At 32.0% G+C, this 20,295-nt stretch overlaps 1 protein-coding gene across 10 annotated transcripts in view; it reads right to left on the bottom strand.

Moving 5' to 3' along the window:
- LOC105831628 (activated Cdc42 kinase-like) overlaps nucleotides 1–20,295 on the bottom strand; it is a 255,483-nt gene that overhangs the window by 217,806 nt on the left and 17,382 nt on the right. For 9 of the 10 annotated variants that reach the window (XM_028188950.2, XM_012671875.3, XM_012671876.3 and 6 more), the window contains one exon: nucleotides 7,301–7,393. The exons of the other annotated variant lie outside the window; for it this stretch is intronic. In XM_028188950.2, coding sequence (XP_028044751.1) covers nucleotides 7,301–7,393 — 93 coding nt within the window. The remainder of the gene's footprint in view (nucleotides 1–7,300; nucleotides 7,394–20,295) is intronic. 10 annotated transcript variants of the gene reach the window in all.

The raw sequence follows: 20,295 nt of genomic DNA, 5'->3' as shown, positions 1-20,295 counted from the left end.
GAAAAATCAACGGGCAAGAAGAAGGAATAAGAAAGAGAGACCGATGGGCGGTATGGTCATGGAGATCAGGAAGGATTTGATTGATGAGGAAGAGGACAAAAATAAGAAAAGGAATGGAATAATAGTGGAAAAAATAAGATGGGGTAAGGAAAAACAAAGAGTAGTAGAGATATATGTAAACGGAGATCTAGACCATAAATTGGAGGAGCTGAAAGGATGGATGAAAAAGAAGTGTAAAATATAAACAATAGTGAGCAAAGACTTTAAAGAGGGCAAGTCATGTAAATCAAAATTTTTTAGCAATTTTTTTTCTTGCTTAAATTTATAGGAAATTTTCCGTAGAATATGAAAAAAAATAGTAGAAACCGATTTGAGAGTTCCTTCTATGTTATTTTCGTCGAAAAGTGAACGGTCGAATTGGGCGGAGCACTCATGACGAGTCGGAAACTCAGTCTTTCAATCCTTCTGTAATAAATGTTAACCTGGCTGTGTTAGAATAATGTTCAAAAAACAGGAAGATCTGCTCTATGGCCCTAAAATCGCAGATTAGCAAAAAACTGCGGTAAGTTAAAATAAATTACAATTTTTTCACGATTTTGTTACTCGAACTATAAACGCGTTTTTCTCCAAACTATTTTTTTTAAATTGGCGTGCAAGAACTCAAAAACTATTCATCCGATTGAGTTCTCCTTGTGCATACATTTAGATAAATACTTTTCTCATAAATTGAACCTTTATTTGTAATTGTATTGTTTAAATAAATTATTTTTATTGCATAATTAACACGAAAATTTTTCGTAAAAATCAATACTTTTCTTTCTACGTGTCGCCATTTTTACAATTTTGCATTATTTTCTTTAACAATAGGTTCAATTGATAACGCAAACCGTACAAAAAAGAAATCTATTTGGTTTTTTTGTTTCAGATAAATACAAGCAGCGCTACATTGCACGCCAACAAGTGACTTCAACGTCGACGCATTAAATTTACATTATTATTATTTATAAAATACATATTATTTTTCTGTCAAAAAATATTTTTTTAGTAGTTCAATATTACAATAACATACCCTGAAAATTTCAAAAGAAATGGTTGTGTAATTTCCTCAAACAAAATTCCAAAAAGTCAATTTTCAGCGCGTTACATGACTTGCCCCCCTTAATGTGAGAACAGGGAGGGAGGAAGGAAATATCGTGGGCTGGGACGAAGAGGGAGAGGAGGAGCAGAAACAGTCGAAAGACAGAAAGGTGGATACAACGGAGAAAAAAATGGTAAATTTTATAGAGGAAAGAGGATAAGTAATACTAAACGGAGGGGTAAGTGGAGATAAAAACGGAGAGTGGACATATACAGGAGGGAGAGGGGAGTTAGTGATAGACTATGCGCTAGTGAGAGAGGAAAAAAGAAGGGAGGTAAGGAAGATGAAGGTAGGAGACAAGATTGATTAGGATCATCACCCTTTGACGGTATGGCTGAAGGGGGAGGGAAAGAAAGTTAGAAACAAGAAAGAAGGATAGAAAGGAGGGGATGAACAGAGGGATTTGGGACGAAGAAGGGATATAGTGATTCAGGAGATGGGTATAGAGATGGGTAGATAAGGTGGAAGTGGGCGGAGGAGATGTGGACGAAGAAGTAAAGGTAATGGAGGCTAGAATAAGAAAGGCGTTGGAGGAGATGGGAGGAAGGCAGCGGAGAAAGACGAGGAAAGAAGGAGGAGTTGGTGAGATGGAGAATGCAGGGAAAAAAACAGGTAAAGAGAGAGCTAAGAGCATGGAGAAAGGGAAGAAGTAAAGAAAAGGAATATAAAAAAAAAGTATAAAGAGTTATGTAAAAAGAAAAAGAATAAAAGGTGGGACAGGGTAGTAGAAGAGGCGAGACTGGAGGGGCAATTTGCGAGATGATAAACAGACAGAGGAAGAGATGGAAAGGAATAAACGAAGGAATCGAGTTAGAGGAACGGGAGGAATATTTTAGAAATTTACTAGGTGGAGTAAAAAGGAGAATGATAATAAAATAGGTGAGAAAAAGGGTAGAAGATAGAGAAGAAAATTTAAGGAGGAAGGAAGTAATAAGAGCGATAGGTAAGCTAAAAAATCGGAAAACTATAGGGATAGATGAAATTCCGAACAAGGTATGCAAATATAGAGGAGAGAGAATGACAGAATGGATGTGGAGGACGTGTGAGAAAATATGGAAGGGAGAGAGTTAGCCAAAAGCATAGAAGAAGAGTGTCATAATTCTTATATTAAAGAAGAGAAACGGAGAGAGGGTAGAGAAGTATAAGGAGGTGATGCTAATGCCGTCGCTCTATAAAATATACGTATCGATACTAACGGAAAGATTTAAGAAGAAAATAGAAGATAGGAGCTTACTGTCTAAAACCCAGTTTGGATTTAGGAAAGGGAGAGGGACAATGGATGCGGTGTATATAATGAACTACCTAATAAACAAACAAGTGACCAGGAAAAAGAGGATACTGGTAGCACTATTTGTGGACCCAAAGACGACTCGGTGGGAAGAAAGACGGTGTCGAGGGCCTTAAACAAGAGGGGTAAAAGAAAGATTAATTATAAGAATTAGGAAGGCACTAGCAAAAACAAAGAGTAGAGTGAGGATTAAAAAAAAGGTAGAAGGTTTCTGGACAGTAAAAGGAATGAGGCAACGGTGTCCCATGAGTCTGATGCTGTTTAATGTGGTGTTAACGGATCTGGAGAAGGAGATGGGAAAAGTGAGACGGGGAGGAATGACTGGGGAAAGGTAAAATGTTTACACTGTCATATGCAAATGATATGGTGCCAATAGCGGAAGAGGAAGACTGGAAGTGTTTTCAACAAATTTCAAACTAGCGTGCAATCAACAAAAAACATCGTATAGACGTTTTTTTTTAAATTGCTTAGAAAAGAATGAACTTTCAGAATCTGAATTAATATTAGCAAGATTTTAACGAGAAACTTGTGCAAAATGATAACAAACTTTTACTTTTTTCAATTAAAAAACACATGTTTGGTTTTCATGCGATAAAAAAGGTTCGCACTTAACAAATCAAACTTTCGCGTAGGGATTCTCAAAGTAGAATCTTTGCCCTTTAATTTAAAAAAAAGTACATGTAATTTGGATGATTTTTCGCGAAGTTGCATCACTTTGAATATTGCCTAAAAATCGGTCAAAAATTTTGTTTCTTTTTTTGCGCCAGTGTATTTATATATATTTTGTATAAAAAATTGTTTATTGGGTCTCTCTATAATTTATATTATTTTAATCTACTTATTTTTTTAACAATATTACTGCTTAGATTATATATACTAAGTTAGCATAAATTAATATTTATCTTTTAAATACATAATGCAATATTTTGCAAAGTGCATTTAAAACTGTTGAGAATGTGCGTGCATATCATTTGGAAATAATATCTTTTTAGACTAACAGTCATAATGCACGAATAGCTAGATGAAATGCGCCTAGTTGTTACTGGCCCCAAATGCAACTTATTTTGTATAGGAAGGCATTATTGACGCCTTCTGCCTGTGGTACAACGCAAGTGTCAGAATGAAGGGAACATAGACTTACTAGAGTAGACTACTTATAAGATGGAAGAACAGTGATGGGAGTATCCGTCACTAAGAAAAGAATAACTGTCGTTAATATGGGTTGCTATCTTTTCCTAGTGGGCGTAACTTCGTAACAGCGAGGAAGGTCTTATTTATATTCTATTTCGCATACGCAGCAACTCAACACCATTATTTCAATTGTTCAAATAAAATTATTCACACGTTAGACTCACTAACCCCAAAATATCCGTTTTGATTATCCGATCTCACATGAAGCTCACATCGACACGCATACTATGACAACACGCTCACGCTCTGACACTGTTATTGGTCGCTATGCTTCCTCACTATTCTGGATTAAAAAAAGATAAAACCTCATCTTAACGATAGTTATCCTTTTCTCAGTGACGGATACCCCCACTACCTTCATAAGCAGTCTATTCTAGTAAGTCTATGGAAAGGAAAAGTGTAACTATAGAGCTTACATGCGCCTTCTAAATAAAAACATGGCACCAAATTAAGATACCTTGTCTTCTATCCTTCACAAAAAACAACGCACGAGAAATTAAACGTCATATATATTTGGGCACAATACAATGCATGATGAAGCATATAAATACTCAAATAAAAAATAAAATATAAAAATATAATATTTTTCAATAAACTTTTCATACATTGCATCTCCATGAATCAGGATGGGGGAGAGTATCCCGTTTGGACACGCAACAATTAGACACGGCTCGATTGGACACGCACGTTTGGAGACACACAATACAATTTACATAGGTTAGCGACTTGGACGGGGTGAGTGCGGAAAGGGAGCCAAAGCCCCCCTTCCCCGCGCGCGCGCATGTGTGTGTGTGTGCGTGCGTGCATGCGTGCGCGCGTGAGTGCGTGCGTGCATGAGTGCGTGCGTGCGTGCGCGCAAAGCATTACTGCACCACATAGACACAGTATAGGAAAGAACAGTAGGCTCATTTTGCTGAAAATCGTGCTAATGGTCGTCCCTTGCGCATGACTTGTGCGCACGATATGCACAACCAACAATATGGCGACAAAGTATATTGTGTGTATCCCCACCAATGGGACCATCTTGATGCTGCGGACCGAAAACTTGCACCAATGATTGAAATTCGCGCACAACCAACAATATGGCAGATCTTTTAGTCACGAGATCAAAGGCACCGACGCCGAGTGAGCCTACTGTTTCTTTCCTATACTATGACATAGATTTGCGACTTTCCACGCAAAACGAAATGCCCGTAAAAATACGCATATAGACGCATATTAAAATTCACTTTTTTTCTGGCAGAGCGACGCTTTTTTTCTGCCAAAAGGTTAAATAATCTGTCGTATAATATATTAATGTTTTTCACTGTGCAGTGTTTAATCGTGCGGTGTCCAATAGTGCATGTCCAATCAAGCCGTGTTCAATCGTTACGTGTCCAAAAAGAGATCACTTCAACAGAGGCATAAATTTAATTAAATGCCATTAAAATTTTAGATCATGAACCCATTTGTGGCCGTTTTCTCTTTTTTTTTCTCATTTTTGTTCCGCATGTCAAAACACATTATGGCATTGAAAGTTTTTATTTTTATTTTAACAATCAATATAACATTCTAATTTATTCTTGGTACGTCTCTATATTTAGTGTACATAATGGCGTTTATGTTAAACCAATGTGATTAGATTAGAATATTACTGACTGATGTGAGAGCTGAATCTGCTCCTTTCCATTCGTTTTTCTTTTGACAGTTGTTTATTTGACACTCATATAATATCATATTTCTTATAGTGAAATCATGTTCATTTTATTCGAGTCCATCAGTTCGATTAATTCTCGCTTTCTGAAGTAGGAGAGTACTCCACTTCGAGATTGTAATATACATCATTTCTTTTTCTTTGTACATTATGCTGAGGATGATCAAAAAACGCCGAAACATCCACAATGTATCGGTTTGAAAATTAAAGAATTTTAATTTGGCATTACCTACTGTGATTGACTCATATTCACCATCTTTTATCATTATACTTGTTTTATACTATTTTCTTTTATCACTTTTCTAATATATATTAAATATAGTCAAGATGCAGCATAAATTCGCACACATTAGCCTATCAATAAAAGAGACTAATTACGATATAGAATATAAAAGACACAGAAAATCTATTTGTTAAGTCAACAACTTAATCTAATGTTCATCTATTGTCGCGCTACACATTGTGTCTTGTAAAACAACATAAGATTTTCGTATAAAACAGAAAAAAAAACATTTTATGTCAAAGTGAAAGGTTTCTAAAAATCCTGATATGTATAAATTTATAAGTATTTTCATGCATAGATGACATATTTAAAAAAAAAACAGCATTATTGTCTGCTATATGAGTTTGGAGCTTATTTTTGCTTATCAATACTACAAAGAACTTAATTGCAAAATTTTAAAAATATTATACAAATTGCTACATCATCCAATAGAAGACACTTTCTGGTTGATATTTAGTTTTCCAAATTTTTATTTTTTGTTTTTATTTAAAAAATATAATAAAAAGTGGTATGTCGGGTTGGTGGCTTTTTATATTAAAAGATCCTGCACATTTCATAAGTGTAAAATCGGTCTTGGTCAAATTGACTGAAATTTAAATATGTTGAAGTCTAGGTAATACTAATAAACAATCTACGGGCATAGGATCCAAAAATCAAAAGTCTAAAAGATACAATAAAGTCAGTAAAATTGGGGCTTCAAAAATACCTGTTTCTGCATACATATATTAACTATAAATTAATGTATACAAATGGTTAACAAAATACATTTATAACGTGTGTCAGCGTGTCTGCGTACGCGCGCGTGTGTACGTGTGCATGCGTGTTTACGTGTAGATATAAGTATAGATAAACGTATGGATCACGTGCGTGATTTATTATGCACTACCTACATTAGTGTCTCAAAACATATAATAAACATCAACAAACTATTAAGCATCCAAGCACAACTCTATTAAATTATCTTCTTAATGCTGCACATAGAAATAAATATAATAATACAGATATAATTGTTGATGTAGAATAAAATTAATATCTTAAAAATAACTAGGATGAAAAAAGACAGAAGTAAAAAAAATGTATGCCTCGTTGTACAGAAAAGGTAATTCAAGCTTGCAGTGGTAACATTCATCACTAATACACTATTAACAGTAGCGCGCGCGCGTACACACACACGCACGCACGGACGCGCGCGTACGTACGCAAGCACAGTCAAATCATTATAAACATATTTTTTTCAATTACTTATATACATACATTAACTTATAGTTAATATATGTATTCAGAAACAGACATTTTTAAAGCCCCAATTTTATTTCGAATCTTATAGCCGTAGATTTTTTATCAGTAATACCTAGATTACAATGCATTTAAATTTCGGTCAATTTGACCAGGGTCGCTTTTACAAAATGTGCCCCTTTGAGAAAGTACTAAAACGAAATAATATTAATTAAATAGCATACGATAATCCTGTCAATATACAGCTCATTGGATACCAAATTTAAAACATGATTAAACACAACGTCAATTTAGAATGTTTTATTTTCTATTATCATTGTTTTTTTTTAACTTGCGAGTTACACAAGAATGTTAACAACAAAAGTAATACGTGAATATGGACTTATTCATTTACACACGCGTTCTATTTAAATATTTGGTTCATTTTAATTATAATAAAATGTAATCTAAACAAATAAAAACAATTAATACCTCGAATACCGGGATAATATTGTTGTAATTCAGCTTCCACAAGAAAATCGTGAAGACTAGGCCCAATGTTGCGAGACATTGCTCCGTGTGTATCTACGATTAAAACATAAATACATTAACAAATAAATAAAAATAAGTGTAAATATACAAATTTTATTCGAAAATAAGTGAGAAAAAATAAAATAATTAGATAACAAAATAAAACAAAAAATCAAAAGTAGTAAAATTACGATTAATCCTTTGCGGCCCAGCGGGACTCTGGAGTCCTACCTTTTATAACTTGGTTGTCACTTATCTTCAGTCGCATCATTATCACACTGACAAAAGAACGGACAGACCTGTCTCTCACCGATTTTAATGAGCTTTGGATATGTTGTAAAACAAAAAATATTAGACCCATATTTTTTTTTAGCGGCGTATGTCAACGTTTACGGGTTAAAACCATCCCTCGAAAATAACGTTTTTTTGTTTTTGACGAAAATACTTTGAAAATATAAGGTTCATAAAAAAATGATTTATACAAAAAAGTTTTATGATATTTTATATCCTTTACAATAGTATACTTAGACTTTCCAAAAAATTCAAACTTTTTAATTTATCCCACCCCCACCTTTTTTTTTTAATTTTGAAAATTTTGTAAGGACAAAAATTAAAAAGCATTAAAAGCCAAATCTATCCAAATGTAATAATATATGTGTTCCATCATTCTCAATTATTGGCAAAACAAGATGATAATCTCGTGCTATAGGCGCCGCGCTAGAAGTTGCGTTATTTTTTTAGTCGCGTCACATTCAATAATTGTCTCTCCTGCGTATATTTTTATATTAGAACATAAAAATCTTAATTACATAATACTCAACGTATTAGACAATATAAAGTATAAATGTATATATATAACAAAAATAGCATATATATACGTATGTGCGTACGTACATTTTTATTGTTACAAATGCGAATATAGATTAATATAAAGCAAAATATTTTTTTAATATTTAGAACTGCAAATACAATAACAAAACATATAATATAAAAAAAAAATATATAAAATATAAACTGCAATAACTATGTGCATAATTATATTATTTACACTATATGCACATAGCACACTCTGATAATAATGATAATATAATTATATAATTTAATTTAATAAATTTAAAAATACATTTAAACAGATATATATATATACATTTTGCAGACGACACGGGCGAATAAATTTAATATCAGTGTTGATAGACGGGCCGGGCTGGTTGTTCTCGCGCAAGCGCATCATATGAGGCTTCAGTAAAATATTTATTAGTAATAAGAAAGCGGTCTTTGGTCCCCATACAATTTTTTTGCAAATTTATAAAAACACTTTTTATATATTTAACACGCACGCATATATTTGCATATCGTTTGCATGTATATTTGTGTATATATATTTAACATAAATTAAGGAATTAAAAATAATTTGCATTTAATAATAAAAATCAACTTAAAAACAAAAAAAGGTTTGTTCCAAAAGATTATTGGAATAAAAGATATTTAAATTCAAATAAAATATTTTATTTGGCGGAATTCATACAAAATACCGCCACTGGTCACAAAACTAAGGGAAAACCGCCAAAAAATCTTATCAGTATTAATCAAATACGATATTTATAAATTGTTCTATTTAATACGAAAAAATATACATGCATGTTTAATATATAAAAGGTGTTAACGTTTTTATAAATTTGCAAAAAAATTGTATGGGGACTAAAAATCTCCTTCCTATTAAAAAAATCTTTTTTTTTAATAAAAATGTACGCACGCACGCACGCACGCACGCACGCACGCGCGCACGCACGCACGCACGCAGGCACGCACGCATGTATGTATGTATGTATTATATTTGCCACTTTTTTTGTAATATTAAAAAACAGTCAAATATAAAAACAAACTTTTTTTATGTTTCCAAAGAATTTCAGAAATATTGCATTTGCAATTTTATAAAAACATGAAGCAAATATATTTCTAAAATATTTAGGATAAAAAGTTATAATTAAAATGTTAATGAAATATTTCTATACTATTTCCGATCGTTACAATATTTCAACAATGTTACATGCCGTGTGGGATGCTACTTTTGTTATATATATGCATTTATGCTTTATACCGTGTAATATGTTAAGTATTATGTAATTAAGATTAATCCGTTTTTGTGTTCTAATATAAAAATATACACGCAAAAGAGGCAGTGATTGAATGTAATACGACTAAAGAAATAACGCAACTTCTAGCGCGACGCCTATAGCACAAGATTATCATCTCATTTTGCCAATAATTGGGAATAATGGAACCCATATATTATTATATTTGGATGGATTTGACTTGTAAGCTCTTTAATTTTTGTCCTTACAAAATTTTCAAAATTTTGAAAAAAAAAGTGAGGGTGAGGTAAATTATGGGTTAAAAAGTTTGAAATTTTTGGAAAATCTAAATATACTATTGGAAAGAGTATAAAATACCATAAAACTTTTGTATAAATCATTTTTCACAAATCTTATATTTTCAAAGATATTCGCCAAAAACGAAAAAACGCGTTATTTTCGAGGAGTGGTTTCAACCCCTAATACGCGGTTAAAAAAAAATATGGATCTAACATTTTTTCATGTTCTACAACATATCTAAAGCTCATTAAAATCGGTGAGGGACAGTTCTGTCCGTTCCCTTGTGAGTACAGTGTACCCATGCGTCAACTTTGAAGTCAAACAAATCACCACATAAATTTTTAACTTAAAATATTTAAAATTACAAAAGATATGTTTTTGTAAAAACTAATATTTTTCGGAAATTAGAATATTCAAAATTTTTTTTAACATAAAGCTTTTCGAATTTTAACATTATAATAATTAAATAATATTCTTAAAAAATTGAAATTAATCCTCAATTTGTGATCATCATATTTCTGATAGTTTTAAAACAATCAAAGTTTGAAAATCAATATGGGTATGCTATACCCAGTACAACTGAGGGTTAAATTACTTTTCTAAATATTTTGTGCGCTAAAACCTGAATGTTTTTGTTTTTTTAAATTTCATCTCATCAATATCTTTCTTAACACTAAAGTGCATGTTATTTTCATAAATTATTCATAAAATTGTTTTTATTATTAATTACCAAAAATACCTTTTTTTACAATTCATGTCAAAACATTAAGTTAATATTGATATGATAATTGTAGTCTAGTTTATGGGGTCGCTGATTACAAATCTGACATCAGAATTTTATAATTTAAAGTGGTGGATCTAATATGGCGGACCAAAAATATTTTAATTTAGTTTATTTGGATAAAATTTTTAATTCAGAGGTGTTTGGGACAATGACTACAAATTTTACATCAGTTTTCAACTTATTAATTTATACTATTATAAAAGAAAGTGTTCAAAAAGAGTCGATTTCTACCCATTACATATAACCTAAATGAACCTTATTTTTCTATCCTATGGGTCACATATGTTGTAAAAACAATAGTTATAAATGTTTATTATAATGGGAATATTTTAGAATCCACTCAGATTTAGAGCAACGTGAATAGTATCGAAATAGACATCCTGATGTATTGCGTGAAAAGCGACGACACCACGATTCATCACATTTGCATTACTTTATAACTACAAACTGCCTCTTTACGTATATACAAGCGTCTAAGTATTATCTAGGTGTAAAACATTTAGCGTATATTAGATCTGTCATTTTAAATATTTTTTTTTATCGGATTCGTAATCAGGAACCCAAAAACCTTTATACACCAACCAAATTTTTACAAAAGCAATAAACTTCAAAATGTTATGATTCGCCATGTTAATCCGCTATCTTGAATTTTACAATTCTTATTTCAGATTCGTAATTAGCGACCCCAAAAACCACTAAATAAAAAATTTTATTTAAATAAACAAAATTAAAAATTTTTGGTCCGCCATATCAGGTCCGCCATTTTGAATTTTGAAATTCTGATGTCAGATTCGTAATCAGCAACCCCAACAATCTATATATATGTTTGTATTTCATAAATATGTCTGTAAAAATTCGGGCCTCGAAAAGTTAAAGCTTCAATTTTTAATTATAAATATCAATATTCACAAATTTTAAGCACAATATCAATTTAAGCACATTTATAATTTAAAAAAACAAAGTCTTAACCGCAATTTTATTACTCTTAACCCTTCGAGGTCACACTGGGTGGTTACCACCCATCGCTTAAATTCAACACATTATATCTTTCCGATTTAAAAAAAAATGATACTAGTAACGCCATTTAATGGTAATTCAATGTTTTATCTATGCTCTTGTACTATACTGTAACTAAAAGTCGCGTTGGTTTGTTTTAGGCAGTCGTCCAAAGACAAGGTACGGTGGTAGCCACCCCATGTGTGACCTCCGTGTAAGTTTTTTGTTTTTTAGTGGTTCGAATTTTTGTTTTTTTTTTGTGGTCTAAAAAGTGTAAAACTATGATAATACAAATTCTTATGTCTAGAATTTTTTAAAAATCTTTATGTTAATTTATTCTTCGAAAATATGCAGCATAATGGTCTATAATTTACGGCAGCGACCATATAAGATATTTTACAAAATGATATAATTTCAACGTAATAATTTTAACGATGTTAATTCGGATGTCGAGGAAAATCATATTCAAGCGATTCAGAGCAATCTGTGGACGAAATGGACAGTGATCTTGGAAATGTAACGTTAGATTAACGCATTCTAATATTGCGTGCACGCGGTAGACCACAATCTATTTTACAAGGAAAAAATGATATTGCATGGCATACAAAAAAGTGACGCTCAAGTAAATATTATCGTAACATGACTTTTTTATGAAAATACCTGTTTTTCAGTATGCTAAAATACTCCATGTGCAGTATGCAAAATAAATACTCTTTTTGAAAAAATGGTCAGACATATTTTTTTCCTTGAATTACAAGACTTGAACAATAAAAGTCTAAATTTTTAGCTAAAAATATTGAAAATTAAAAAAGTTATTATTTATTTTGTAAAAACTCTTTTCTAATGTTGGAAGATTCAAAAATTTTTTTAGGTACTAACGGTTTTAGATTTTTACTTAAATAATATCAGAATACATTTTCTAAACATTCAAGTTTATCCATAAATTTTTTTGTTATCATATCTTTGATAATTTCATAAATACAGCACTTTAAAAATGACGATGGGTGGTAACCACCCAGTGTGACCTCAACGTTAGAAAAAAGAAGTGTGACCTCGAAGGGTTAATATTTGTTTTAATATACCATATATCTATAACATACAGGGTGATTTAATATAACTATATGTCCTTGCATAAACATATTCTTAGTAATATTCTGAGTCAACTCTTTCTTTCGCAAAAATTATCCAAAGCTTAGATTTCTAGATATAATAAGAAATAGTTTACGTGTCCTGAATCAGATACAAGAGGTAAGCAGGAGTGACACAACTTACCGCTGCTCGCGGGCACCATGAGCACCGCGAGGCGTCTGCTGCGCTTAATAATCGATAATCATCTCAATTCTCTTTAACAATGGTATTTAGTATTTTAAATCATCCGAGTATTATATAATAAAGGAAGAAATGAATAGGTGACAAAGAGAGAGAGAAAGAGAGAGAGAGAGAGAGAGAGAGAGAGGAGAAAGAGGGGGGAGAGAATCTGTTCAAACTTGTTTACGCAAGTATCATTCCGCAATCAATTGATTATTCTCACGATCAATCCTTCAGTCTATCAGATTAAAAGTCTTTCTTCTTTCTTCTTACATTTTATCACTTCACTCATTTACACAACCATACACACGCACGCACGCACCGCCCCTTCCTCTCCCTTCCCCTTCCCCTCTCTCTCTCTCCCTCCCCCCCTCTCTTTCTCTCTCTGTAACCTATTCATTTCTTCCTTTATTACATAATATTCGGATGATTCAAAATACTAAATACCACTGTTAAAGAGAATTGAGATGATTATCGATTATTAAGCACAGCAGACGCCTCGCGGTGCTCGTGGTGCCCGCGAGCAGCGGTGAGTTGTGTCACTCCTGCTTACCTCTTGTATCTGATTTAGGATACGTAAACTATTTCTTATTATATCTAGAAATCTAAGCTCTGGATAATTTTTTGCGAAAGAAAAAATTGACTCAGAATATTACTAAGAATATGTCTATGCAAGAACATAATTATTTTAAATCACCCTGTATACTATTTCTTAAATTTTCTTCTTGTTGCCAACACACTGTATATACAGAATAGAAAAGATTTATAAAGATGACGTGCAAATTTCAAGTTCCTAAAGCAAAATATAGAATTCAGAAAAAATTTAGTCTTTGATTAACAATAATGTATTTATTGGCAATAGTTCCAAAAACGTCCAATCAATAATTTAATTCAAACTAATTTAATTTTGAAAATAGGTTTCTATTTAAAAAAAACATGCAAAAAGAATTTTTGGCTACTCAAAAATTGTTATGTCGGTAAGTAGAAAATCTACAATTTTTAAATCTTTATTATTGATGTAGAAAGAATAAAATTGCACAATCACTATTTTCTATCTTAATTTCTAGAATATACATATTTTATATAACTTAATAATACATGAAATGAATCTTTCTATTCTTTTCACTCTATACCGCTACAAATATTCACACATATAATCAAGAAATACACTTAACTGACACTTCTTCGCTGTGGTCTCACACACGCACACACGCACGCTCGCACGCACGCACGCACGCACACAATAGAGTGCAAAGAGGACCTCTTCAGCCCCCCTCTCGTATCCACCCCGCTGGTAGGGATGCCCTGGACAAAAGTGCGCAAAAGTACGATGCGTACTTTGTTGATGATAAATTACGACTTGACATGGTTATTTCTCACTGTACTTATGGTTAAAGCAAATAATCCTATCTCTCCTCCCTCGACATCCCCGCATTAATAATTATAACATATCTTATCTCCGTGTGTTCAGGAATTTAAAGACGCATATGCATAAGATAGTTTCTATCTAGTTGTGTACATTCGTACATAATGAATACCGAGGACATTGACCGACTCCTCGACGCGACTCACGTCTGATCTTGCGTTGTTTGACCCAATTCCTCTTGACGACGCTACACACAGATAATCAGATTTCATTCATTCTTTCTGAGACGAGCGTTGGAGTAAGACGCTCATTGAGAACGTATTGTAAAAGGCTTTCGTTACTTGCCACGTATCTCGTGCAAATTTGTTGCACATCCAATCAGAGACGTATCATCGGCCAAGTACACTGCATATTCAGTTCCTGCAAACCCTACAGCTTGCAGAAAGACAGAGTTTCGTATTCAATTCCTGCAGTCACCACGGCGAGCCGAAAGAGCGAGAGTGACCAAGACATACTCGATCCCAGATACTACGGCCTACCGAGAAAAAAAGTGAGAGAGAGGGACATATTCGACCCCAGATTCTACGGCCTGCAGAGAAAGAAAAAGAGATCGAGCGCCAGGTACACGGAACCTCTGTAAAGTGATTTCAGTTGAGTTCTTGAGAATGATTTCATCCTGCATCGGAACTAGCACGACGGCTAACCGACAGGACAGAACTCAACTCAGAGGTTTCCGTTCAGCTGTTCTATCCAGCAATTATTCAGTTACGTTCTCATGCCGTCGTTACTATCAGATGCATTTTCTTTCTGGTGCATTCAATTGATGAGAGACATTTTACATAAATGTTAAACATTTATTATTCAAAGCTTCTATATGGCTTTCTTTGCATATGCGTCAATTCTCTTGAAATACTGTTAATGTAATATTATTTTTATTTTATCCCGGCTTTATGTCCGACAAAGAATATTCACGTTTTTTATTAAAAGTTATTGATGTAAAAATCTAATTCTTTGTATTATTCCATAATTTTCATTATGCTTGTTATTCAAAAATAATACTACTTATTCATTTGTATTAATCTTACCATTATAATTTTATTGCATAAAGCTCACTGTATGAAATGCATGTTTATTATTGTGACTAACCGTTGAATTTATTGTATTAACAATTGTAAACTACCAACTTAAATAATTTCTTATTGTTGTGTAATCTTATATGTGTGTAATCTTATATGTGTTTCATTATGTATTTGTTATGATAATCCGTCTCTACCAAAATTGTCATCGATTATATTATATTCTGCCAATAATTCTTTTAAAATAATTAAAATTTCCTTCCATCTTTAATTGATTCTATTATCATTTGCTTCCGGCGTACTTGTTTAAACACCGTAGCACAGAACAATGTGAAAAAAAATACTGTAGATTTAAATTTTTGCCTAAAAATTATAAATTTCTTACTTATCAATATAAAATATTTTTGAGTCACCAAAAATCCTTCTTACATGTTTTTTTTTCTCCAAAAGAAACCTATTTTCATAGTTTGAACCAAATCGGAGATCAGACGTTTTCGAAACTACAGCCTATTTATAGTTATTAGTATTTATTACGTATCTATTAAATTTTCTAAAAACAAAAATAAATATGCCAAACCATTATTTTTTTTGTTTAATATTATATTGTTATTAATTAATTCATTCATTAAAGCCTGGTTAGAATAATAAAGTTAATTAAACAATAACAAACAAAAAAAGACAGAATCATAAAAAAACATTTCTAGCATAAAAACTTATATCCCACACAGCACACTTTATCCTGAGGATATCCCAAATTATCCCAGACAGACGAAGGCGATCCCACGGATATCTCAATGAGTAGCTCCCGGAATATTCTACAAAAATATCTTAAAATATCGTAAAATATCTTAAAATATTATAAGATATTGTAAGATATTCTATTATATCATATCTTATTACATCCAGATAAAATCCCATCATATCTTTTATCTCTATAATTAATAGAGCGTAAATCAAGTGTAAAGGAAAAGTGAATTATAATATAATAAAAAAGTGACAAAAGCGTTAATTAAATCTCTAAGAAACGTAAATTAAAATAGAACATAAAGAAAGTACACTTATCGAAATAATGTGGTATATATTAATAATACTAAAAAATTATTTAAAAAATGACATTAAAAATTTTTTTTAATTTTATACAAACAGAGCAAAAACAATCTATTTAATAAATTATTCCACATGCTATTTTGCACGCATATGTAAAAATGAATAAAAAACTAAAACTTCATATTTATTCATAAAAATATAAGTTACCTATACATATTTCATCCTTCTGATAACATATATTGTAATGATCTATAATAAATATGTATGCATAGACAAGAAGTGTTCATGGATTATCACGTGGCGTTAGGATGCGTACGGTCTTCGAAGTCAAGCAACGTCGGCGATGGTTGACACTTGGATGGGTGACCGTTTTTTTCAGATATAGAGATTAAACATGCTTTAACAGGTACGACTGTGACTTGGCTAAAACATGTTGTTATAGTCTTCTTCCTCTTACATGATTACCGTAAAAATAATTAGAATTTTTTATATTTTGTTCAAGTTTTTTTCAATTCTTAAAAACTTCTAAAAATAATTAGAATAATTCAAAAATTTTCTAAATTAATCAAAATTTATCATTTTTAAAGTTTTTCCGAGAAACGTTTTAATTCTTATAAAAAATCGGAATATTTATCAGAAATCCTGAAAAAATTTTTTTTTAATTCTGACAAATTTTTTCACTAGGGTATATTACGATATCTCAGGAAATCCCTTGGACATCCTCTGGATATCATTTAAGACATCTACAGGATGTCAAATCGGTGGACATTTGTGCATCCCTTGGATATCGCAGACGGTCCATGGATATCTAACGATATTGCGATATCCCAAAATGACATCCCAGGGACATCCCTAAGATAAAGTGTGCTGTGTGGGATCAAATACTTTGCAATAATCAATTTTGCAATTAAACGTTATAAATAAATTATTAAAAATTAATCGTAAAAAAAAACTAATTTTACTAATTCGCTTCTACGTAAAAAATCACTGAAAATACATATAACATTTTCAATTTTAATGTTGTTTATGCGCTTATACGTAATGCGCGGTTTGGATTACGCGCGCACGATCTCCATAATTCCACATCAAACATAACCTCCTACTTGACATTTTAATGATAAATATCTTTAAAAAACAGTCAGCTATTAACATTATTCTTATCATAAATGAAAAGATTATGATTCCATCTTTATACCCTCCAGATTTTGTTATTCTCACAGATGTTTTTAGCGAAAAAATACACTACTTTCGGTGAAAAATCATGATTCCCATAAAAACAATATTAATTAGCTCTACAATTGATAGTATTTTTCTCCATTTAATCTCCTATTTAATCGGCAATGTGGTCTAAAATTTCATGCACATATAATGTATTTTAGCACCGACAACAATGTAAGCAAGTATTGAGACCATAAGTTATTTTGTGAAAGTATCGAGCCTCCTTAACCATACAAGGCGATATCGCAGTTCAAGAGACATGGAAATGTCTCGCGCCAAGTAAACGCGTAGCAAAACATCGTGTATTATACGCAAGTATGTGACTTGCAAGTACCTGAAATTATCAGATTTCAATAACGGCTAAATCGATCGAGTTCTAACTAAGCTCAATCAAAAGCTGGATTATATAAAAAAATTATACTTAAATAATACACTGGCGCAAAAAAAAAATTTTTTGACCGATTTTTAGGCAATTTTCAAAATGATGCAACTTTACAAAAAATCATCCAAATTACATGTACTTTTTTTAAATTAAAGGGCAAAGACTCTACTTTGAGAATCCCTACGCGAAAGTTTGATTTGTTAAGTGCGAACCTTTTGTATCGCATGAAAACCAAACATGTGTTTTTTAATTGAAAAAAGTAAAAGTTTGTTATCATTTTGCACAAGTTTCTCGTTAAAATCTTGCTAATATTAATTTAGATCCTTAAAGTTCATTCTTTTCTAAGCAATTTAAAAAAAAAACATGTCAATACGATGTTTTTTGTTGATTGCACGCGAGTTTAAAATTTGCACTGCATTTTAAGGTATTTTAGCGAATAAATACGATATTTTTTTAATATCATGAATTTTGAGTATCAATATGATATTGCACATTGATTTTATTCGTGTTGAACTCAATCATACCGCTGTCATCAAAGTAACCCGATCTGTACTACGTGAAGAATGACGATCGGATTTTGTACATCATGTGGCCCTGAAAAAGCTGATTTTTTAAAATAAAATTTAAACTTTTATTTTTTATGTATGAGTATGTGTATATGTATGTTTACGTGTATGTGTGCGTTTATGAGTATAGATGAATGTGATCTTCTGTTGACTTCAGTGAAATTGGTGCGTCAGCTATCCGTTATATTCAAATCAGTAAGTACAAATTTCCACCAATGAATTTCAGAGCCACATGATGTACAAAATCCGATCGTCATTCTCCACGTGGTGCAGATCGAGTCACTTTGATAACAGCGGTATGATTGAGTTCAACACGAATAAAATCAATGTGCAATATCATATTGATACTCAAAATTCATAATATTAAAAAAATACCATATTTATTCGCTAAAATACCTTAAAATGCAGTACAAATTTCAAACTCGCGTGCAAATAACAAAAAACATCGTATCGACATGTTTTTTTTTAATTGCTTAGAAAAAAATGAACTTTAAGAATCTGAATTAATATTAGCAAGATTTTAACGAAAAACTTGTGCAAAATGATAACAAACTTTTACTTTTTTCAATTAAAAAACACATGTTTGGTTTTCATGCGATACAAAAGGTTCGCACTTAACAAATCAAACTTTCGCGTAGGGATTCTCAAAGTAGTCTTTGCCCTTTAATTTAAAAAAAAGTACATGTAATTTGGATGATTTTTCGCAAAGTTGCATCACTTTGAAAATTGCCTAAAAATCGGTCAAAAATTTTGTTTCGTTTTTTTTTGCGCCAGTGTAGAAGTCTTCTAGTCACCAGTAATAATCAAACAATAAGATTTCTTTTAATCAACGAATTGGCTAAATTTGAGACAATTTTCAAATCAACGACGTTTCGACCTTACAATTTTTAGGTCCTTTTCAAGTATACTTAAAAAACGAATTCAGTATTAATTAAAAATTAATAACTTCTGGAAAGTCTAGTAAGCTCATGATTTTGTTCCATCAAAGTCATATACAAACTTTAAAATTAAATATTCAAAAAAAAATTATATTAGTACCTATCAAAATTTAAATATCTAATCAATCATGGACTTACGTGCTTCCATGCTTCCACAGCACTTATTGTCTATGCAAAAGATTGGACAACTGATCGATTTACGCGTTAGCGTAATCTCCACTTCCCTTTATAACAAAATTACCAAAATTGCTTCCAACAGAAAGAGTTTCCGGATACATGCCGCGTCCTGGTACAGCCGCGGCACATATAGCCTGGTTGTGCCGATGTTTCGCAAACGTTGCAGTTTGCATCATCAGAGCTAGGAGCTCCGATACTGAGCTCTCTTAGATTGTAACCGTCCTTATATACTTGTCCTGGTGGTAGGGAGTAAGAGGAGACGGAGTTATTCGTCCAATAGTAGCACAGTTAATTGGTCTACCATTGGTCAACTGTTGGCCAATCTTAAATACAATATTGGTTTACTACTTGCCAATTAATATGTGCTATTCGGAAATGTTTTTAATTAATCAATTAAAAAACCGGGAGGTATGCCAAATCGAGCTTATCTGATAACCCTTATCACGGTTAAGGTTATTGGGATATTTCAAAATTTCGAGACTTTCATGATGTTTCCTGGCAAAGTAACCTTGACAAGAAACTAGCATTGTAGCTTTTTTTATATTACACAAAGTGTCGAGTCTCCATCCAGTGTTCGGCTGAAGCTGATTGAGAAAAGTGGCCGTATTTGGTACATCGTTGATATTCTTTGATTCGTGTACTAATCTTTCTCCCGGTTTCTCCTGTGTACACTTTTCCGCAAGAGCAGGGAATTTTGTATACACCTAGTGAGCGTGGTCTCTGCTC

This window comes from Monomorium pharaonis, chromosome 9 (genome assembly GCF_013373865.1).
Source record: "Monomorium pharaonis isolate MP-MQ-018 chromosome 9, ASM1337386v2, whole genome shotgun sequence".
NCBI classification, from domain to species: domain Eukaryota; kingdom Metazoa; phylum Arthropoda; class Insecta; order Hymenoptera; family Formicidae; genus Monomorium; species Monomorium pharaonis.
Note: the sequence above shows the minus strand (reverse complement) of the source record. Positions and strands in the feature narration are given on the sequence as shown.